We start from the raw sequence: 24,702 nt of genomic DNA on the forward strand, positions 1-24,702 counted from the left end.
ACTCTCTACCTTTGAATTGCATTCCTCACTGTATTTTTAAGCCCTTGCAAGGTCAAAAATCACATCCAAGTGAAATGGAAAGAAAGAGTTGCCTTAGGCTCATGATTGGAATTTAGGACATGGTATGCTAATAAAAAAAAAAAAAGTAAAACATAACACATTATAAGTAAAACATAAAACATTACTTTATAGCAAGCTGTACCAGGTAGCCTTCAGGGTAGTAAATGTAAATGTGATAATGAAGTGGGATGGTTATTCCACCCATGAAAGTCCAAAGCTCTGTGACGTAGAATTCTACACTTTGGCTACTAGACCAGAGAAAATTGTTTCTTTGCAAGGAAAGCAAAGAGAAAAGGTCAGAAGATGATTTATTCATTAGGCTGCACAAGAGCATAGCAGTTTGAAATTGTCACTGAAATAATAGACTGCAGCTATAGGGACTCAAATTCAAGTATTAGGACAAGAAGTTTGCGTTTTTAATTCTCTGGGTAAGGGAAAACAATTCAGGCTTAGTTTATGCTTGCTAACCTTTTGTTTACTGAAATACACTGCACCAGCCTTGTATTGGTCTCACTCAGTCACCTGCCTATCCTCCCCCCATTTCAGAAAACACTAAACTGGTGAACTCACAAAGTCTGCTTCTTAATTATGTTGGTGGAACACTGTTCTGTGCCTTGTTCCTTCTGCTGGGTCAGCTCCTGTGAGGGGACTAGGAGAGGTGCTTGCTGAACACACTTCAGCTTCTCTCACATGACAACCAAACCAGTTTGGCTTCAGCAAAAATTCCTGTCTTCAAACCCCAATTACTGCGCTGGCACAGCACTTTGAGTGGTTTCTAATTGTCTGTATTTATTTGCAAAGTCTCTACTGCACAGAGTCCTGTGATAAATATAATTCCACTCATGGCTAATTAGATGCTTTTTTAGGGGGAGTGGGGAGAGTAATTTCATGGTAAACCATAATTACTAGTAAAAGAAGTACCTTAATTGCCAATCCACTCTGGAGGGAGTAGCTGAGGCTTAAATCAGCCTAATTAGAATTCTAACTGTTCATAATAAATAAGTAGTAATTACTGATTGGATCTAGCCTACATTATTCTCAAAAGGGAAAAACTTGAAAGTGTGAATTTAGTGTCAGTTTGTGTTTAATTTTGGCCATTTCCTACTTGTGTTAGACTGACAGTCTAGCACAGAACTGAGCAGAGTAGAAATCTAAGTCCTCCACATTTTCTACTGCTATTGGTTTCTACTGACATAGACCCCTGGCCAAACAGACAGCTTGGTAATGCAACCTGTCACTGTATGCTGAGGTCTTGAAAATCTTGTTCCAGCTATAGATGCAATACATAGATACCTACAGCTATATGGTAACTCAATCATCACGTGGAAAAATACTTTTAACTCGCAGGTCCCTGTTCCTCACATTTTCTGATGAAACACGACTCATTCCCAAGTCAAAAATGTCATATCATATTATTTGGGTCATTCATGGCCAGAAACCATGGTTGCTGACCTGTGCCAAATAAAAAGAGGAACTATTATTACAATATACTGGAAACTTAACTCCAGCTGTTTATCCAATATGTATTTAATCACAGGCATAAATCACATTCTGCCTGAAAGGAGTTTGTAGTCAGGTGGGGATTGGCCATTTCTCCCAGGCAACCAGCTATAGGACAAGAGGACATTAGATGCACCAGGAAAGGCTCAGGTGGAACATCAGGAAGAATTCCTTCACAGAAAGGGTGTCTAGACATTGGAAAGGGCTGCCCAGGGAAGAGGTGGAATCCCTATCCCTGCAGGTGTTCAAGGAACAACTGGACACAGCACTCAGTGCTTTGGGCTGGGTGACAAGGTGGGGATCGGTCACAGGTTGGATTCAATGATCTCAGAGGTCTTTTTCAACCTAACTGAGTCTGTGATAAACACAGGCATTTTCCCACATTTCTTCCCCACAGCTTACTGCCCTAAATACCTGAGATATTCTTGCAGGCCTGAAACAACACTAGCATAAAGAAAGCATTATAAAAGTATTTATTTTGTGATTTTCCCTCCTATGTTTTTTTCTCTCTCTAAGAACTCCACTAGGTGGTAATGGGAATATTTTGTTAGACCTACTAACACATTCTAACTTGTGATTGATACGTGTGTTCAGCATATATGAGAACTAGAACATTATAATAACAGAAGTTCAATCAAATATTTTTCATTTCTAGTGACCCTTACCAGTCTACAACTGCCTCTTTACTACCAACAGGAAACTGATTTGTTAATTACAGGAGGTATAGATGCAATAGCTTTATATCTTAAAAAGTCCCCTAAAAATCACAGATAAGAAGCAACTGTGGGAATCAGAACACTTTGCAATGTCAGCCTGAAGTCTTGCAGCTTTCTCTTATAAGTAAGAGTAATGTTAACTAGTCAAAACTCAAGTGTCAGGGTGTTTAAATCTGCCAGTAGCAGTAAATGCTCCCAGCTGCAGCTAGTCACAGTATAGGACATATTTCAGAGGGGATGAATCAGTAGCTCCTCTTTGCCCTAGTTTTAATGGGAGGTTTTGGGTTTTGTTTTCAATTTGGAATCCTTCAGAAACAAATAGAAGAATTCCTTGGGCTTTTTTTTTTTTTTAAATCAGCTTCGGTTCTCATAGCTTCTGGGCAAATACTTTGTTATTTACAAGAGGGCTTAAGGCCCTGGGAACTCAGCAAGGGGCAAGTGGAGGAGCTGCTCACACTCTTTCTTACCAAGCTAAAAATCACTTTTTCTATCAATCAAAGCCTACATGAGGCCTCCTTCAACTTACAGGCTCCTCACCTTTGTGTTATGATCCTGGCAGTCACTGTCATGGCAACCACAGAGGCCATTCCATCTGAGAAACTTCCAGGGAGATGAGGAGGGAGCTCGTGGACTGGGAATCCCTGCTTGGAGTAACGGTCCTACAGAAAGGGCAGCTTTCAAATCTGGAAAATTATAATTTATCTTGAACTAAATGTTTATCCAGCCTGAGGTGTATCTTCCATTCTTTGTCAAATTTAGTAGTGATTCATTCCCTTAGTGACTGTCTTCAATGCACTCTCCTTGATCACCCCTTGTTCTGGCCCATCTCCTGCCACTGCTCAGCAGCCCTGCTCTGGTGAAACACAAGTGCTTTGTTCTCACCTACCCTGGAGCATCTTTATCCGGTGCCCTTTGTCTGCTTTGGCATGTCTGGGTCTGCATGTGAGTGGGCTGCATGGGTGCATCCTTGTGTTAACAAATTTCATCTTGGTTTCCCTAGTTTCCAAATCTACAATTATTGGAGGCAGCCAGTTGCTTGACACTTTGAAAAACAAGGCATCCACTAGAAGCATTTTACCCCTTTGGTTTTTTCCAATGCATGGAACTAAAAGGAGCAAGACGTGTAGTACGCAAGAAAATGTGAAAATCAATTTTTTTCTCTACAAGCCATAACTGTTACATCCTGAGTCACTGCAGGAACCATGGTGCCTTGCTGTCTTCAAGCAACAAACCACAGGAGTGGCTGTCGCAGTCACCTTCAAGCACAGGATTTTGTTCCTCAAACACATTTCTCCCACAATAGCAACACTCCAAAGACAAGAAAAAAATTGGCTTCTCCCCTTACTCCCAGACAACAATCTGGCAAACACACTTGTAATTTGCTGCAAGGGCCTGGGTTGTATAACTTATAAATGTGAAATAAAACCGAATGAGGCAACACCCACAAGGCAAATGCTTACAACTATGGGGAGGGGGAACATGGATTCAGCAAATCTGGGGAGAGCCTTGTCCCTGGACCCAAAGGCCACACAGGACCCAAGCAGTCAGAATGTGCCCCTGCTGCTATGCTTGCCCTTGTTCTATTGCAAAAAGAAGTCTTCACAGTTCTTCTTTTAGTACCCCAGAATGGTCCCATCTGAAGCCGTGATTTTCTTCCTCCTTTGCCATTAGCTGTAATGTAGGGTTTCTAAACTTGTTTGTTTTTGTTGGCTGTACACTAAAGCATTGGCCCTTCCTAAAAGAATTGGTCCAGCTGTGAATTTATTAACTCCTTCACACGCTTAGGTGTGGGCTTCTTTCCTGGGAAGGAATTCCTTACTGGTTTTCCTTGTCCCTCAGTTGGGACCATGCTCCCATTGAGAGACTCAATGGCAGCCTGAAGATTGTACCAGCAAATCCTGCCCATGAGACTGTGAAACAGACTGTACAATTCCATGGAAATTCACACATTCACCCAGCAGTGACAGGTGCTACAGTGCAGGGATTTTTTTTTCATGCAATACTAAAGAATTATGCAGCCTCTCAGTAAAGCATCTGCATAATTTTAGCCTGTGCCATTTTATTTTATTTATTTTTTTTTTAAGTGCAAGGAGGGATGAGGAAGGCAACAATTCAGCTGCAACTTCACAGCTGTTTCTTTGGCCAGTATTGGAGGTAAACGTCTCCACCTCGTGGTGTGATAACAAAGTATCCTTACGAAATTTTTGAATTGCTATTAATGGAAAGGCAACACGTTATTTGTAAATTGTTTTCCTAGGCAAACTGTGCTTGTCAGCAACACATTTAAGCAAAGAAGAGAGGAAAAAGGTTTATAGACCATTGACTACATATAAACATGTGATGATGCATCATATAAGCACGCTGCATTCAGTCACCCTTTCTGTATGCAGTAATCCATACCCTGCACAGCATGAAGAGCTGTGAATAGCCTTGTAACCTCTTGGAGGACATTATCAGGCAACGGAACAGGGAAAGAGGCGGTCAAGGCTTTGGCTACAAACATCTCAAGGGAGAGGCCGGTACGTAACTTCTGCTCCAAAAGGCAGGCACGACCTTCATCCAGCAAGACCCTTATTTTCAGCACACGAGCTGACACGCTGATTATTGTAAGTTTGCTTTTCATGGGCTGCACAACTTAGAGTGTTTTGAAAACAGTGAAACTGGTGCAATGAAATGGAAACCGCTGTTACTTTGCATTTAAAAAGGTACCAGTAGAGGGAGATGTTTCACCCTAACAAAAATTCCTTCCCAGCAGAACTGAGGGGAAAAGAGAATTTAAACGGAAATAAGTCTTTGCTCTTGTTCTAAGACGTAGTACAACACAATATAATAGCTGTAATGTGTTCTATGTTTAAGCAAAATTTCCTAATGAAATGGCAACTGACTGAACTTTAATTGCTGGATAGGATTCCCTAGAACACCTTTAACACCAGAATTTACTCTGATGTCATCAAAACAATAAACATTCTGTGACTATATTCCAAATAATAAGAGCTTAGAGAACGCTTTCTTAATTTAGGGGAGAAAAAAAAACCATTTTCCACAGCAGTCATTCAACATAAGAACAAATTCTGGCTCTTATAAAAAGCTTTTTCAAAATTTTCATTTAACTGCCTTTAGTTCAACTGGCTTCAGTGAAAGAGATTATAGAGACAATGACAAAAGCAGCACCAAAGGATTGTCTCAAGAAAGGTACTGCAGAGGTCTCAGCACTGAAGAGATTTAAAAATTTACCACTTGTCAGATAATCCTATAAGGCATTTATTAGGATCTTCAGAAACATAGGATATTCCTAATACAACAAAAACTCAAAATGAAAATGTTGCATTTGAGGCATTGCCTTGCCTCGAAATATATGAACCATGCCCTGAAGTCTAAGTGTAGATTTTTTAATCTATAGCCATAAAAATGGTTTTAAAAGTTGAATGTTCTGTTCCTCTCTCTTCCTGTTTCTGTCATGTTGTCTGATAAAAACAACAGATGAGTTTTGTAATCTGCCAAAAGCTGAGCTAATTTTGTATTTTTCAAACATTTCCTGATATTTTGTGCAATTTAATATCTTTTAATAGAGTTCTTTAACCACATGGCTGTTCACCTTTCATTGGTGGAAGATAATTTTTCCCTTCTAGGTACACTGCCTCTATTCATCTGAGCTTTACACTTCTTTTCTTTCATACTTTTAGAATGGCTGAGAAAACTATTCAAATGACTGATAGACCCACAGAGCCCATCTTTGGGCTTGGCATTTCCTTCCTAACTCTCATTGCTTCCCCACTCGTTACAGGTTCTTGCTGTGTCTGACCTTGACACCCCTTCTCTAGCTCTCTGCCCTCCACTGGTCTCCTGTTTACCTGAGTAAATCACAGGATGGACCAATAGAAAGCTCAAGGACAAGCCCCCATTTCCCAGCCTTCAGCTTGTTATGGGAGCATTCCTCACAAAAACTGATCCCCATCCGTGCCATTTTTTCTACTAATTTTTCAGTGCTCAACTGCAGAGATGTTGACTTCACAAAGGTCAAAGGTGGCTGCCTCGACCAACAAATGGGATTTAGCAAGAGGGGATGATTGTTGTTCTTTGGGAATGAAGTGTCAGGAAGATGCAGAGGTCCCACAGCCCCTGCTGAGGTGTCAAGTGACAGCACCAGCTGCTGAAGGTGCTGGAGCTCTGCACATCTCCCAAGGGCATGCCAGCTCCTTTTCCACATCTGAAGCTGGAGGAATAATGGTGAAAGCTGCTTTGGGAAATTGAGTCAGGCCCTGCACATGGACTCTGGTCAGACCTGACGGGGATTCCTGAGTGGGAGCCTAAAGCTGATCTGACTGAACTGCATACAAGACTAAGGGACAATCCTCCTTTCCCTTCTATCCCTGCAAGTATATGTGCAAGGACATAAATGTTTGCATAATTAACTAGATCTTTTTGTAGGCTGAGGGTAGGACTGAAAAACAACAGACCGAGGCTGAATTCATACAAACCCCTGATAACCTGCACGAGTGAAGTTTTACACAATGACAACACACACAGAGAATATAAATTATATATTCTGCATTGGCAAAAAGTTCTGGACTCTGATATAGATTCTGTCAGTGTCTGGGATAGTTGCTGCATTCATAAATTCATTATAACCTGATTCTTCAGAAAAAGAACAGTCTGGGGCTTTTCCTCCTGCCAGTGACTATGAAATACTTTTTAATGCTTATTATCTAATGCAACAGAGCAACAGATTTAAATATTTAGAAGACTACTTCCTAGAGAATGAATTAGGTATCAGATATTGAGTATTTTGCAAGAAAGTTAAGATTCATGTGATAGAACAGAATTTGACGTTCTTGTTCAGAATGATCTGAACTAAAACCACTTGATTTTCTGAAAAAGGTCAAGTTCTAAGAACCAACACATGTAACAGAATAAGCACATTCCCCACTGTGCCCGGATTCCATGAAAGGTTACAATTCTCAGCTATTCAAAGGCCAAATTAAAGTATCACTTAAGCTTCTGTGAGAAATGAAGACTCCATGTCTGTTAAATCTCTGTGTTTCAGAGAGAACACAAAACCCAGCACCAATGCTGGAAGAAGGGAAAGGGGCACACATAGTGTGTAGCAGGGCCTGAGAGAGTAACTATTTGAAATGGTTGCAAGCAGATTATGGAAACATGGAACACATGCACACATAAATTGTCATTAAATTATGGAGAACAACCTTGAGAGCTGTTGCAGTAACCCCAGCATAGCAGGGTTTGGGGCAGTTCCAGCTGCTATACTTTTGTGAAAAAGGCATTGAGAACAGATTCCCAACTGTGATGGCCCTAGGGTCTAAGAACTTGCTTTCTGTTAGGAAAAACTACAAAATGTTCGACAAAAGATAAAAACCATAACTTTCATTGGCATAAAATCAGATTTCCTTGCAGGAGGGGTGGCATATTGAAAATTCCCTAGAAAATAAAATACAGAAAAAATAAGTGCCGCTGGCAGCAAACTCCAACACGCAGCAAACACGTGAGTTACGTATCTAACAAAAGGTCACTCAAATCCTTGCATGTGTGTACAAGCCAGGCTTAACACTTTTATTAAATTTAGGATTGGGCCTTAAATTATATAAAATTAGTGAATGCCTTTCTTTTCTTTCCCACTTTAGTTCTTGATTTTTGGTGTCTATTGAATTCTGGTTTAGAATTTTTTCTAAACCTAAGACTTAGGGAGTTTTGTTAACAGTACAATAAAAATAACTTCATAGTGTTACAAGGAAACATTAAAGAATTTTTTGTGTGCTGCTCTTCCCCTCTAAAAAAAAAAACAAGAGACATTGTTTCTTTAAAAGTCTCCATCTGCAAATCCCATTAGATGTGCATATAAGGTTTCAGATGATTAATAGCTGCCTTCTTTGCTTTGGTTGGAGGGTCTGAGAGTATGTGTGTTAACCCCTCCCTCCCTTCACTCACATTTCACTTTACAAACTTGTCACTCTCCTCCCAGCACAGTATTTAAAAAGTGTTTCACTCATGCCCAGCACTTCACAAGGGAGCAAACCGGTGGCCTTGGGAAGCAACTCATGGCGATCCCTGCATAGATCTGAGTCCTGTTTCCCAGTTAGGACAATGAAGACATTTAGAACAGCTCCCGAAGTACAAAATCTGAAACAGCATAAAACCCACAAACAAACTGGTGTTTAGGAAGGAAATCCATTCTGTAAAATCTGGAAGATTTCCCCTCCTCTTCTTATTTTGGAGCCTGAGCTGTCACTCATCACAAGCACTGAAGTGTGGACAGGACTGGAAGCAAATGGATCCCACCAGCAGCAGCTGCATGCGCAGCCCACAACCTCCCCCTGCCCTCTGGGCGTGCACAAGGAATACCCACATGGATGTCACGACAGCCCCGGGGCTGAGCCACTGCCCAGCAGCACCATTCTCCTTCCATCAAAGACCAGATTTAGCTGCTTACTCTGATTTCTCAGCCTCATGCTTGCTGACAGCTCCCTACAGCTTCCCACCAGAGGAGAGGGCACTTGTGGAATCGCACCACTCTTTCCAACACCCTGACTGGCACCTTGCAACAACTGAGACCAGAAGACAACTCCATCCAGAGCAGGCCTTGGCATCTGAGGAGTCAAAGGGAAGTAGCCCAGACTTAGTGAGTGCGGAAGTGAGTGTGAATGAAGGTGAGGATGTACCAGTAAATACCACGAATGACACTGAGAAAAAGCCATCCAAAAGAAAAAAGGAAAGCTCAGGTAGGTGATATGAAATCAGGGTTGTGGGAGAGGACAGGCAAAGAAATGAGAGCCACCTGTGAAACTGAATTAAGAAAGAAAGCTGATGAGGAAAACATTTTGTAATATTTGGCTGGGCAAACAACACAGTAACAACACTGAAACTAAATGACTTTTTCTTATGCCATCCTTTGTATTGCACTCCTGTAGATCTGGTTTACTGAACTAAACATTTTACTCACCAGCACAATGTACATTTGCTGTAACTAAACAGCTATCACATGGCATGTACACACTGAGAGGAAAGTCCTAGGATGTAGAGTTACAGATTCATATTTGTCTCAGTGTAAGAGAATGGCAAAGGGCAAAGATATTTCATCTTGAGTTGCTTGTGCTAGTTGGAAATACCATGCTAGGATTTTGACATCTCAGTTTATGGTAAGAAGTACAAGAGACAAAGTCTTCCTTCTAAATAAATTCTATTTGGCCTCACTACATATTAAATATTTTTAGCTCAAAATAGGAGGTACTAAAAGGTTTCCTATCAGTACAATGTCCAACAATGCAGAAAATGTAGATAGTTTTCATGGTGTCCTCCTAGCTAGCAAAATACATTCTTTCTACAGGGCAATATTCAATAATTTCATGGTTGTACAGCCTCTGACTTGCTGCTGTCTCGGATACAGACATATGAAATATGCATAACATTGTTTTCTCCTAAGGAAGCTGTTAGAAATTAAGATGCTTGTATGCATTCAAATGCTGTAGTACTCACTGACAAGTTACAGTGGGCTTTTTCCTGCAGCACTGCTAAGAAGTGGAGAATATTTTCCAGTAGTCCCACTTTACAGACAGAGAAAGAAAGGACAAAAATATTTATTGATTGATTTCTAGGTTTTGCAGAAGTTTGTAGAATTTAAATTCATTTTTATTGAAAAAGCATGTTTGGGCAAAATTTTCCCAAAAACCCTAATGCAAAGAGGCTAAAAAAATATTAAAAGGTGAACATTGTTTTCATTAAAACCTCTACTAGTCATAGGCAAACAGCAGATTTCATTATGCTCAGATTAGAGGGATATCTTTATTCTTAAAGAGAGTGATTTCAAAAAACATCTCCCTGTTTTAAGTAGAAAACAGAAGTTCCTTCTTTTCTCTCTTACCAGCACTCTTAACATTTTCTTTTCATACTTGCATACACTTTTCCTTCCAGGAGCTGTAAGTTTTTATTTTTTTATTTTTCAAATGTCAGTACAGTAGGAAAAAACCTACCCAAGATTATTTGTTCGTTCACACATTTGCCATTTCTCACACTGTGTTGTCAAAGCTGAAGCAGCATTTCCAGGCCATACCAACAGCTGAGGGTGGCACCAGGCACTCCTGGCACGTCGGAAACACAAAGTCCTGGCTTGGCTGCCTCCTACACGGCAGGTCAAGGGAGGGTGAAAATACAGATATAAGGAATGAAAGTAAAAATGTGGGGAAGGAAATTATTTTGATGCAATGACATGGGGGGAATGAGAGCTTCCTTCCCACAACTACAGTTCTGTGACTGTGCAGACCCAGGCACTTCTGACAACATTCCCCTTCCATCTCTGTCCTCTCAAACACAAGGCTGACAACACCAATAAGTCATGCTGAGCTCGAGGGGGCATAATACAATCTTTTTAAAACTTCCACTGAGCACTTCAGTGAGTGGTTTAGATCAGACCTCTGCAATGCACGTGTTCACACATCAGCATAACTGCAAATTACACAACAAAGTATGCTTTGCCTCTTAGAAAACCAGAACTCAAGCAGCAAGGCAGAAACCAGCAGCAAATCACGGAAGGAAAGAACAGCTTTCACAAAGGAGCAGCTACAGGAGCTGGAAGCTGAATTTACCCACCATAACTACTTGACAAGGCTCAGGAGATACGAGATAGCTGTGAACCTGGATCTCACCGAAAGACAAGTACTTTCCAAACCCTCGTCTCCCCAGCTCCTTTTTCCTCCCCTGCAGAAAAACTTCTTCCTAACTCTAAAAACCAGATATGTTACTTGAGGGTGTGCTTTTGCAGTGACACAGAGGTATTTTAAAACAAAGCCTACACATTCTTTTCGAACACACTTGTTTCAAAATTCTGTAAGTACTTAATACATTTAATTATGTTTCTCTAACCTAAAGACAGAATTGGTAATAACTGGTCTCTACCAAGCTGTTGTTTACCACCGTTGATTGGTACATACTGATACAGTGAGTCTTACATATGGAATATGGATATCACCTTAGACTGCAGCTTACAGGAAATTATTAGAATTATATGTTTGATACATGCATTCTTCCTGGGTCATATTTCAAGGTGATAATGAAAGACAAAAATGCAGAATTTTGCGGGGAGAAATATTTCTGTTTTCTCATTGTCATCTCAGCCCAGGTTTCCTTATCAAAGCCTAGTGAGCAATAGAGGAATTGCTCAATTATGTGGAGAAAATTGAAATTCCTGAAGCACTAGATTGGATAGCCTAGATGTTAAAAACACATGAGAGGCAATGTGCCCATTGTGTTGACATGCTTAGTTGACATGAAGACAGGTTCTAGGCAAAGAAATTGTACTGTCTTGGAGGGTTTCAGAGATCTGGAACATTTAGAAAGAATTGTTCCAGTCTGTCTTAGAGAGATGGATGACTTAAACTTGTGAAGTTCTGTTCACCTTTTCTTCTAGAATTCTACAAAACATCCGTCTATTGATACACATACATGCATAGCTCTGCTTATACCTCTCAGATTGAGGCAACAGGTAATCATGTCCTTTTTATCACCCAGGTCAAAGTATGGTTTCAAAACAGAAGAATGAAGTGGAAACGCGTTAAAGGTGGGCACCCAGTGTCCCCACCAGAACATGATACAGAGGATGTGGACTCTGCTGCCTCCCCCAGCTCTGACTAGTCTTTGCAGCAGTGGAAGAGGAGTGTGGAGAAATCAATTGATACGAATGTGGATGAAACACTTCTTCGGGTCAGCTACACAGTGAGATCATCCTGCCTGCAAATGCTGTAACCCATAGTCTTTAGAAGGTGTATGATGCTTTCTGTTACAGAGGCAATTAAAGAGCACATGGGAAAAAAGGCAAAGGAGGGCGTGATTTTGATTTTTATCTCTGGAACTGTCTTACTACCACAGATGTGTCTACAGTAAAAAAACAATAACACAGGAGTAATGTTGTCTAACTCTCAAGCATTCGGGAAATACAGGTTGTCAATCAGAGAGTGATAATGCAGCTTATTTTGGGATGAAAACTTTTGTTGGCTACTAACATAAACCAAAATCAGCTCCTTACCCAGAAAAGAGGCTAATAAATCTTCCCTTTCAGGGAAGCCATCAGTGGTAGCACATTGAATCCTAATTCACTTAAAAGGTAGTTAATGGGATCTCAGCCTGTGCCCATAATTACAGCTCCTATACAGTTCTTGGATTTTGAGAAATAAGCTATGAGTCACCTGTGAGATCTTTTCATGCTTAGGCAGTTTCTTCAAGAAACCATCTGTTTACTCTAAGATTTCAGTGTTTTGAGAGGGAACATTTCACTCCTGACATCAAAGCATTTGACCTCTGAACCTCCGGTGCCAAGAATCTTTCAGGCAAAGCCTGTCATCTGGGAGCAAAATCTTTGATCTGCAATTTTTTTTCTCAGAAATACACATCAGTCTGTATTCTCCTCACAGAAGGGAGGGCAGCTACCTGGAGATGTTTGGCAATGCTCCCTTACCCCTAATTCTCAATAAATAATTTGAGCACACAAACAGCCCACCCCGCCACAGAGGTCTGCCAGCTCTGCCTGGGCAGCACATGCAGACAGAGCAGTAAGACTTGCTGCCCACCAATGGGCAGTGCAAACAGCCTCCAGGGAATGGGAATATCTGTATAAACACAAAAATGTGCTGTAGTCCTGTGCTGCCTCTTCTAAACAGAGAAAGAGAAGCACTTTCCTTAGAGTCACAGATTTCATGGACTTTTTATTTAACTAGCCAGATGCCAATGTAGCAGAGACCCTGACTGGTTTTACCATTTCTCTATTCCATGACTCCTCTCTTGTTAGTCCTCAGTTTCTCCATGGCATTGCACAGTTTTAAGACAGTGGGTTTTTCTAGTCAGTGGAGCTACACAGGCAACTTACAGATAACCCAAGGCCAGTCTGTCCTGGCTGTGAACACTTCCAGGGATGTGGAGCATCCACAACTTCTCTAGGCAATTTGTGCCAGGGCCTCAGCATCCTCACAGTAAAATATTCACAGACATGCTGTGACTAAGGAACCAAACCCTCCAGTTCACACCATCTGAAAAACAGGGGAGCCCTTTCAGCAAACACTTCACAGTCAGAGATTTTGATTGGGACGTAATTCTACATGAGCAAATCTTGTAAATCCTACTTCCTGTAGAATTTCCTATGGAAACAAGCTCACACAACAAATCAGGGCATTTTACAGAACAGGCACACAATTTTTCAATTACCCCATTTGTTTCCTCCTCCTCCAGCAGTGCTCATATTAAGTTTCATCAGAAACTATATCGTATTTTGTGTAATTCCTTCCCCTTGAGGAGAGCGTGCAGCCCGTTCAAGAAATACATCTGCCTCAGTTACTGGGCTCTGAGCACCGGATCGGTGCAGCTCCTCCAGGCAGATAGACAGGAAATCCACTTTCCTCCAGTGTTTACAGCAGAAGGGCTTTTGTCTGACTGGAACTTGCCCAGTGTGGCTGTAAAATAATCTCAGCCTCAGGCTATCATCTTTCAGGCTGTATTTGTGAGTTATGACCGGGCAGTTCCCACTGCAGCCCCGGATCCAGCCAGGTTCGTCCCCACCCTCCCCACACACAAGGCCACATTGTTTTAGTTTCTGCATGAAGAAGGATTTTCATACAGTACCAGACTTTCACACCACTATTCCCTTCCTCTGTACCATAATTGCTATTTTATTTTTCAGAATAACTCTTAGGCAGGGATAAGCAGCTGGTTGTCTGGAAGCTACTTTGGGAACAGATTGCAAAAAGATAATGGGAGTGAGTAACAGAGAAGATGGTGACTTCACACTATGGAGGGGTGAGTCATGTTTCTCTCTTTCATTTTTAAAATATTTTTTCAAAGCTGCCTCAATCACACTGTTTACCCCTGGCTCTGGAGCACAAAACAGATGTGAATTGACACACTTTCTTACAGCCTTTAATTCAGTGAAAGTTTATGATGCCCCACACTCATACCTGATGCTAATCTGTCACCAGAATGCCACATGTGGAGTATTTCCTATTCTTTGGAATGTATCACCCGGGTGGGTGTTAGCCCAGAAGTGGTGCAGCGAAGTCAATGACTGGAAAAATACCAGAAAAAGGATTGTTTCTTCCTTTCAATACTCACCACAAATACCCTTACAGTTTTGTACTTTCATCTACTTTTAATCCTGTATTTCTGTATTTTCACCCTTTTCTGTATATCTCCATTTCAACCCTTTCCATTCTGTATTTCTCTCGTGAGAGATGATCAAGGAAAGTGATGTAACTGTTGAGGATCTGTGCACAGTTTCCAACACAGAAAAAGAAAACTCTACCATATCTAATTAAATTGCTCCACCCACCTTTCTCAACTGAGGACAGACCTCTGGTCTCAGTATCAGGATATCTAACATATCTGGCCAGGAAGTGAAAAGAAGTATCATTCCCTGTAATAGTTACCCACATTTTTTCTGTCTGAAGTTAATCGAAAAGGAGATTCTGGAGAAAAGGGTAGGACAAGAACCTGCTCTTCATTCAAGTGTACATACATCCAATACTCCATTCTATGATTATACCTAGGAAATGGCACAAAGTATAAAATAAGTTCTCTTATTCAAAAGGCCTAGCAGCATGGACTTGTGCCAGGCTACTTGCTGTCTGAAGCAGCCTAAATTTATCTGGATTGAGTTATAGCAAAGTTATATTAAACTTCTTTAAAGTATTCCAATAAAAAAAATAAACCTATTAAAAGGAGAATGAAATAATGAGGTGAGAAGTTTTCTGTCTCAGGGAAGCATTTCTGGCACATCTCTCACTTGTTTATTAGCAGAAGAGAACACAGACACCACTGGGGTATGGTTCACATTACAAGATATAAGGGTTCTTGTCTGCACAGAAGACATGTTTATACCATTGTGTTCCATTATAAATCTGTTTTATATCCTGTGAATGCTCAGAGTCCTTTGCACACTCTAGACAGGAAGCTTTTAATGCACACACTGAGAAGACATTTCCAACTATTCAAACATTTAATAAACTTGCACAAAAAAGTCATTCTACTGCAATAATTAAATTCTTCATGTGCCTTTGCAAATTTTCTGCAAGAATAAGCCTCCCAGTCCTAGCAGAGTTGTTTATAAAGTCCAAGAAAACCATAAGGGAAAGAAACTCAGTGGAAAACTGTTGACTTACCATGTGCATTTCGTAGCACCACAAGATACTACTTAAGATCAGAACCTCACAGTATTGAGCTCAGACCAGGCCTTGTCTCAAAGGTATTTTGCCATTTAAAACTGGTAAGTATCAAGAGGAAAATGAAAATGGTCCATATATGTTCCTTTTTTAACTGTAAAGTGGGGACTTGTCCAATGCTGAAAAAGCACTAGTGAGGGAACCAAGACACCTGGAGCCTTTGTCTGGTTCAACACTAATTTTCTTCAAAAGATTGGAATCTGGTCCACAGTATCTCATTATTGCTATACCTAATAGTTTCTTTTCTTTGTGTGCTATGAGAATTTCTGAGCCACTAACAAGTTGAAAGAACAGCTGTAGAGGAAGATGTGTCTGACTTTCTAGAGCTTTCAGTGCCCTTAATAGTATTTTTAGCAATGTGCTTTTGGTCAGCCCTGAAGTGGTCAAAGACTTGTACTGGGTGATTGTCGCAGGCCACTTCCAAAGGAAATAATCTGTTCTAGTCCCAGTTGCTTTGCCACATTTTACATACATGAATATGTAGAAGAATATAACTCACCGTTGACAATGCAAGGGTGATAATGGTGAATTTGTTATCTGTGTATAACTTCAAATACAAAACTGGCCTTGAATTTTCACTTTCCTTCACATTAGTTGCTAGGGCCAACTTGACTAGCATTATTTTTAGGAGAAAAAATATCTTTCTTTACACAATCTTCTCTCTGCAGTAACTTCATTGTGTCTCTGCCAGAATCAAGATGAGGTGATGCCAAGAAAAAGGATGAGCTCACTGCATTTAATGGTGTGAGGTTTCACAAATGAAAACTATGTTATTCAGTTGAGAAGTACCCAATGGTATACAACAGGGTTAAAGGCAGGCCAGTTTTACTGGAAACAAGAAAGAATTAATTAATTTCTCATACTGGTAATCCATAGAGAACTGATCTGATTTGCCTTCCTCAGGGATGGAATTCCTCATTATTCACCATTATTGTATTGTTATTGAACTTTTATGATAACATTTAATGAACAAGATATTCATTATTGGTAAAACAACATAGCAAAAGCAGCAAATTATACCAAAGAGTAATTTGTATTTCCCTGTTCAAATCCAAGGTATAAATGTCAGACTCTGGAATGATGGACTCAGCTCTCTTTGCACACCTTGTTGATTTCTGGCATGCAATTGAACTCAAAAAGTTCTTTTTCCATAGAACAGAAACTTTCTTAATGGTGCTGTACTAGTTCAGAAGAATCTCTCAAACCTGAGAGATCTAAGAGCAGTGCATTTTCCAAAAGAGCAAGAGGCACAGTCTCTTTGACAGGTCCCATGCAATCTTTGTAATGTGTCACATAAAAATGTCTTCAACAAGGAAAGACAGTTCAGGTGCCTATAATTTACATCTGAGTTCATGATGTGTTTGACTGGATGCTGGGTTTTTGTGCAGGAGCTTGGACAGGTACAACTAAACCATTTTATGCAAGGTAGGCAGCCACAGGTGTCAGACTGCCTCACTCTCTATGTGAGCAGAATGTTAATAAACCTTCCAGATATACAGTTTTCCTGTATCCTTATGAATATCCTTTACCTGTTCTGCCACATATCCCATGATTCATATTTAGAAAGCAATAGGAACACACAATCCATTCTGTCTCCATCACTCTTCCTGCACCATGACTGGATCAGAGTCCCCTGTGACATTCTCAGTGGTGTCTGCTCCAGTGTCTCACTGACACAGAATGACCTAATTTGTTATGGCTGGTAAGAACTGAGTGAAATTAAATCCAGGGTCTGTAGTTAATTGGGGTCAGATTGAGATGATTTATGATCTGAAGAATGCACTCACTCTTTACACTTTCATACGAGCTACAGTATCAATTGGACTTAGCAACCTTTGGAATCAAATTAGAACTGGGATTTTCCAGAAAATTAGAAGTAGCAGAGGGAGAAGGCAGAGTACTGGACAGATGAGACTGTATCTGATCACAAAGCCGGGTACCTTCTCTTCCCATAGTCAATCAGTTAACGTTCAAATCCTGATTTATTGTGATTCAGAGGAGAGGTGGAATGGGTCCAAGCCAAGAAAATCTCATCTGTCTGGAATCTGAAAGGATGAAGAAAAAAGTTTGAAAATTTCAGAAGAAGTTGGGATTTGTCTCTGTTCCAGTGTCTCTGTGTTCACTCAGCCAGCTTGTGTTAGCAAGTTAGGTTCACTGAAAAATAGTAGCAAATGTTTTCCCATCAGTCAAGAACCCTGAGTTGAGTCCCAGGTCAGCAGGCTGTGCAGTGTAGCCCATGACCCTGAACAGCAGGAGCCTTCGGCAGGTTGCCTCATGCCTTTTGCAGAATACCTTAAATCAACATCTTTCTTTTCTCTGTGGGCCTTAGGAAAGGATTACAGAAGAATTACTCTATTTTCAAGTCCAAGGTACTTTATACTGATTTTCTTTGGAAAAAAACACTGGAGTGAGGCTTTTTCTTCCCTATTTAGGACTCTGATTGTCCACTCTTGCTAACGTCATTCCCTGCTTTTAATTACACAAGATGCAGCCATTCATGTGCTCAGTGAAACCAGTAGCTGACCACAAACTCTGGGCATACTCTTTTGCCCTCCAATACCAAGAGGTACTTCAACAAGCTTACAATTAATCCTGAAAATATCTTATTTCAGAAAATACACTAGCAGTGCTCCTAGAGCAACTGCAAAGGGCTATCCCTTGTTTTGTCACAGGAAAAAATGGTGTGCATGAGACCGACAGTGATCATGTTCTGTAAAAAGCCAGGGATGCTGTTCAAATTACTCCATTTGCTGCTCAGGCATTAGTGCCAGTTTCAACCTAAATGCATTCTGTAAAGGTCTGGAAATATGTGACATGTTGAGTCTGCAATCATTGGGAATAAGCCTCATGTGTACTACTTTCCTAAAAGACCTGAAAGGAAGCAGTCGTGTCCTGATGGTGTGTTATTACTGAGACCTGAGAACTGCATACATCCTGAAGACTTAGGTTTGTTCCTTTTTCCTGGTTTTGGTTTAATTTTTCAGTCTCCATTTCCATGGCTCAATCCCAGCCAGCAGCTCACTCCCCCCCCGCCCCGTGTGATGGGTGACAGAATCAGGAGGGTAAAAGTGAGAGATCTCTTGGGTTGAGAAAAAAGCAGCGTAATGGGGAAAGCAAAAGCCACATGTGCAAACAAAGCAAAACAAGCTATGAAATAGATTTCATTAAAACAGAAGTCCTTTCATGTGAAAATTTTGTCCAAATATCAATTTATTTTTTAAAGCAGAAAACTCATCTCTCTTCTGCTAATCTCTATCAAAATAAGCAGAGGAAGGGAAGGAGAGAAAGAAAACTTATTGCAATCCCAGGAGTGGTGGTTATAAAAACTCTCCATGGATTCCTGTTCTTCTTGTTGAACACAATCTTGCTCACACAGACCTTCACCTGCCAGCTAAGTGGCAGTGCATCAACTCTTTACCTTCCTGTTCCCTAAGAGTGTTTTTGCATACTGTTCTACAGGGACATGAGCCCCAAACATATGAGGCTGCTTAGGAAAAAGAATGACCAGTACAGAGTGGTGCAAAGTGCTGCACAAGGGGAGGGATGACCGACAATGTGAAAAACAGCCTACATGGAATCATCTCTGCTCTGTCTCAGAGACTTCATCTGAAGGCACATGATGAAAGAGCAGAAAAATGTGAGACTGAGTTGTTTCTTGTCTTCAGTGAAATCCCAGAGAGCTCCAGTTCCAGCACAGGGAATAGGAGGAATGTATCTTTGTGTTTATAAATACTTCTGACTTGCTCTCATCTATGAGATTGTCAGGGGCTGCAGAGTGTGACAATCACTACATTTGGCAGAGTTCTTGCTACCTGCAGTTTAGCTCCCAGCCAAGCAGACTGCAATAACAAAGGATATTTATTCAGCTGTGCCCCTCCTGTGTATCATGGGGAGAAAAGGTACGTTCTGGCCACGTTAATGACTTCATTCTTTGTTGGAGTAAACAAGAGGAGCCACAGGGGGTTGTCTTTGCCTGTGAAATTCTGCTATGCACAAGATTTGCTGCAAGAGACACCTTCACAGAAAGAGCACGAAGTTCCATCACTGAAAGGAGGGGAAGATGAGCTGGGGTGGCTACAGATGGCAGGGATAATGCAGAAAAAGGACTGAATAATGGTCCAAACAACTCCTTTCAATCCCCAACAACAGATCAAGCAGCGTGTTAGTGGTACACCCAGTGCCACACTCAAGGAGGGACATGACAGACATTGAAAAGGATGTGGATCAGTGGAGTGAAAGTTCAAAACAACCCAGTGCTCTGCTGTGTTGCACACAGGGCTTTGCCAGGCCCTCTGCTCTGTCACCTCAGCAGCTTTCAGAAGGGTTCATTGCAGTGCCCTACAAAAGGAAGTGCTTCAAAAAGGAGAAAAGTGCTGCTGAGTTCTCTAAGAAGTATCTGGCCAATACATTACCATGAATTTACACTGAAAACTCTGATAAACAGAAGTCATTGGTAGGTGCTTTAAAATATTGTCAGACTTGGTTGTGAAATTACTGGTCGGTTTTTGTCTTGTGAGCAAGTCCTAAAACACTCTAACACTGACAATTATTATAAGGAAAAATAAAGGTTTGTTTCAAAAATATGTATTACTGTTTTTAATGTTGGGCTAGTATGAAAAAGTAATTTCAGTTGAGTTCAGAGCTGAGGATTTTTGCGCTGTTGCTGCCCCCTACACAGAAGATACACACAGCAGGAGGAATGGGATCTGGTTGGGCAGGCAGAGACACAGCAGTGCCTGCAGCAGGACGTGGCTTTTCAGCTGATGCAACAAGGCTGCCTCTCTGCATGTGCTGCTCAGGAGCCTCACCAACCCTGCACTCCAAAATGTGCAGAGCTGGCCCCCTCTCTGTCTCCAGGGAGGGGACACATCTTGGCCAGTGGCATGTTAAGGCATTGAAACATAAACAGACAAGGGTGTTTTATCATTACTTATAGTGGGGTTAGTTGCTTCATGTAAGTGTATCTGCAGTCAGAAAAAGAAGACACTATTTACTTCAGAACAAGGAGTGGATTATTCTCTGAGGCACATTTATGTGACTTTAAATGGTTTTTAAATAGTGAATTTAAAATTAAATTCATATATAAGGCATATTATGTTTTTCTATCTTTAGGTTTTCTCTATGACATATACCAGTTTGCCTGGCAAAGCAGCATGAACCCCACCCCAGCAGGGGCTCCATTCAGGAAATGTCTAATTCTCCAAATGGATGACAAACTACTTCATCTCACTGAGCACCGAGTTCCCTCTGGCAAAACCTACTTGGCCAAACATCAGAACTAAACGGTTTTTAAAGAAAACAAGGTAAAACTCTGATAAAGTAGTGTCCTCTTCAGACTTTCAGAATCTGGAGTTTTAACAGGATGATTACTATAGGAAAAAATATCTCAGGTCCTGCAGGTCCATGACCTTCCAGTACAAAGACAGGTTCTTTAGAAAATAAGTCTTCTCAAACTGTAATTCCATTATTTTTTCTCACCACTTTTAAAAAGAGCAGAGGTTATACATGTTTTCCACACAGTCTCCCAGTGTTTATAAGCCTTCTCCCCCCATCCCTTTTCTGCTTACATGTAACAAAAAAAGTCAGAGGTAACCAGTGAATATCAAAGCAAAATAGGCTAAGTGTCCCAGGGGGCAGATTTACTGTATTACTTCTAATATTTTAAAATTTAAAATGTGGAAACACATTTGATTCCTACTTCTACATGGATGTTCTTATCTTCTTTACTCTGATTCATGTGCAAGAATTAAGTCTATATTGATTGATCAAGATCTAGCTCTGGGTAACTAATTTTTCCAGATACTAGACCTATTTTGCCTTGCTGAATTTCTCTTCATTTTTACATGAGGAATGTGGATGGCAGATGATCTAGAATTTTTAAAAAATATTTTACAAAGTAATTGAACCAAATTAATTCTAGCTGGAATTTAATGCATAGTGTGCTGTAGATTATCTGATTTTCAGGAGGTCTGTGTTAATAACTTCTTTCAAGATGCTTTTTCCAGTTTTGTTGTTATCTAATTATGTTACCATGACTGTTGGGAATTGCTCTAACGTGTCAGAAGAGGCAAGGCAAAGATTCTCCTTTTTGTCTTCTAGTCTTAACAATCAATGACTACTGTCTAAAGCTGGACAACAGAAAGCCGATTTTCAGACGAAAAGAAGAATCTTATGAAAAATGGTTAAACATTTTCCCCCAAATTTAGTTGGGTGTGATATTTTTAATTTGGGTGCAGAAACCCCCTTTCCCCTATAATGCACTCCTGGGTCCATCAAATTCATCTTCTGTACTGTCCTAGGCTCAGAATGCCAAGCTAAGGTTTCTAACTGACTTTTTTAGTACAAAAAAGCTGAGTGATAATTCTAGGTAGGGGGGGAATTAGTTCAAAGTGTTACAGGATGAGCCTCTCACTGGAGCACTGATTCCCGTCGTCACCACCCGCATTACTGGATACTCTGCAATCCCGTCAAGATCCCAGCTGAGTCAGCTCTTTCACCGCATCCTCGTTCCATCCCCCGGCGCGTCCCCGCCCTGACCGCCCTTCCCGTTCCGCGCCCTGCTGGGTCTCGCCGGGGACGCCCTCTCTGGCACGGCGGCAGCTGGAGGGTTAAAAGTCTGCTTCGAGTTTTGTGGCTTCTTTCCAAAAGGTTTCAGTTAACACCAAAGGTCTCCTTAAAACTCCCTCACTTTAATAGATTTTTCCCATTGAGTTCTCACTTTATAGACTATCATTTCCTTTGCAGCAGGGGAGCTATTTTCTGGGTCACTGATCCAACCAACTTAAAAGGGATTTCATTGATTAGATTTTATTGGTGGCTACTTCAACCATAATGGCACAAGTTGCTCGTACCTGCTGACAGCTGCGGCTCTTGCTTTGGTACCCTCTGAACGTCTGCAAGTCAGGGTTCCTCTCTCCTGCCTTGTTTGAGTCCTTGCTAATTACTAACACCTTCTTCACCCTCTTTCTGCCTCAGCTGCGTTTGTGCTTTTACATTTCAGTACCCCAGGTCAGCTGCATGGCCACGTGCTACTGACAAAATCCCCTATTTTTTACTTCCCTTCGTGTCTCTGTGTTTGCCTCTGATCACCCCTGGAGTCACACACTTATCGCCACCTGTTCATTCCCTTTTCCCTAGAAAACGTGGCCCTTTATCTGCACTTCACCTCCATACATCCTGAGTAGAGATTTCTCTATTTGCTTTTACAACTGCCCTGGTACATTATAGCAATATGACCATCAATTAACTGCACACTCTATCACAATAAAGATGCCACCCAACCTTATATAACTCTTTTTAATTGTTTTTTTACATTATAGCATTTTGCTAAACTTATTCTGCCATAACTCATATAATTTCATTTCTCAAAGTGCTAATAATTTAATTGCTTCCTTCCTGCAGACAGAGTGCCTGAACTGTCTTCTCTCATTCAGAACATTATAAAAAGAGGCTGTCATGAATGCTTAAAAGGGGTATTTTATTCACAAGACCTCATACAAAATTGCTCTCTCCAGAGTCTGTGTTGTGTCTCAGACAGCCACAAGGTGCAAGAAACCTGCCCAGACACTTTTTTGCATACTGGGAGTATCTTCACTATAGAAAGTCTCCTAGAGCTGAAAAGCATGGCAAGTCTCATAAGCAAAGTTCTATAGGCTAGTGGAAATCTCCTGTCCTATTGTCCTTATACAACACCATGAAATTAAAACACAAATTTCAAATCACAAGTAAATAACTCATGCAGAAAGAGACTGAACAAAAGGGATCTTTTTGATTTACATATTTAGGCTTGAGAAAGAGCACTTCCTATCACGAAGACATTCTGTGCATTTCAAACTTTGATCAGTAACTCATGTCTGCAGTTTAGACTTCCCTGTACTTCTGCCAATTATATCCACCTTGTTTCTAGGAATATGGACTGATGATGCAAGATCTGGTTTTGGGCTTCACTAGGCACAGCCTTCCTTTGTTTTGCTTTTTGTCTCAAAATTAATTAAGAGGGATATGCTTCCAAACCATGGAATAGGACCTGAGGGTCCTTGGGAATGGCAGCAAAATGAGAGACCAAAGTGCTGCTGCAGCAAAGCAAACCAACACAATGCTGGGCTGCATCAACCAGGGTATCACCAGCAGAGCTAAAGAAGTCATTGTCCCACTCAGTGCTTGACAGGCCACACCTGGAATAGTTTTGGTCCCTGCCAATAGCTGTGAACAGTCTGGAAAAGATCAGAGAAAAGCCAAAAAGATGATCCAAGATCTAGAAGGCTGCCATATGAGGAGAAAAGATGGATGCCCATCCCACTACAATCTCCTTTCAGGCACTTGTAGAGAGCTAGAAGGTCCTGACTGAGCCTTCGTTTCTCCAGGATGAGCCCACCAGCAACCTCAGCTGCTCCTCAGCAGATTTGTGCTCTAGAGTCTCTAGTTCCTCTTCACGATGAGAGAGGAGAGAAAAAGACAACTGTAATGAGACCAAAGGCTCCTCAGACATCAGCAGCCCTGTTCCAACCAGTTGAATGGAAAATTAGAACATCATAAAGTAAACAAATCTTACAGTAGAAAATTCCATCCGGTTTGGAGTGCAGAACACAGCTAGAGTATGAAGGCACACCCCAGTAACAAAGTTTCCTTATCTCTTCACTAGTAAATGTACCATTAATAACTGAGAGTCAATCTACCAAATGTGCAAAATATGAGTGTCAGTTGACATTTAGACTTTGTAAGACATTTAAGGTATAAATTGCATAACAACAGTCCAACCAGGAGAGATATTTCCTTCCACTTGTCTGATACAGCTAGATGAAAATTCACAACCTGAATAGACTGTTACAAATTATATGGAGCAGAAACAAATTTGGTAACACTGAAAATTCAGATTAACTCCCATGTTTCAGTGTCCTCAAAGCAGAGTAAATTTGAATTCCAATGCTGCATTTAACCATACCTACAGTGTTTGGGGATGTGGGGCAGTTGCTGGATGGAAACTTTCTGACACTTCTGCGTGTGTCGTCCACTCCCACAGTTTGGGACTGTGTGTCAGCCAAGTTTCCTGACACAGTGAGGAGCTGTAGCCTATTAGCAGAATGGACAAAATATATATAGATGAGGTACTTAAACATCACAAGCACTCCTTTAATGGAGCAGAACAGTGAACTGGGTTTGTGAGCTACAGAGGAAATGTCCAAAATGTACAGGTTCCATTTACCTTTAAGGGTAACTTT

At 40.9% G+C, this 24,702-nt stretch overlaps 1 protein-coding gene across 1 annotated transcript; it reads left to right on the plus strand.

The window, feature by feature from the left end:
- The first annotated feature begins 8,559 nt into the window (after positions 1–8,559).
- On the plus strand, positions 8,560–11,915 carry MEOX1 (mesenchyme homeobox 1). The gene is made up of 3 exons (XM_071577558.1): positions 8,560–9,010; positions 10,768–10,940; positions 11,793–11,915. Exons 1-3 carry the CDS (start codon positions 8,560–8,562, stop codon positions 11,913–11,915), a joined length of 747 nt encoding a protein of 248 aa, XP_071433659.1.
- The last annotated feature ends 12,787 nt before the right edge of the window (positions 11,916–24,702 follow it).

This window comes from Pithys albifrons, chromosome 25 (assembly GCF_047495875.1).
Source record: "Pithys albifrons albifrons isolate INPA30051 chromosome 25, PitAlb_v1, whole genome shotgun sequence".
NCBI classification, from domain to species: domain Eukaryota; kingdom Metazoa; phylum Chordata; class Aves; order Passeriformes; family Thamnophilidae; genus Pithys; species Pithys albifrons.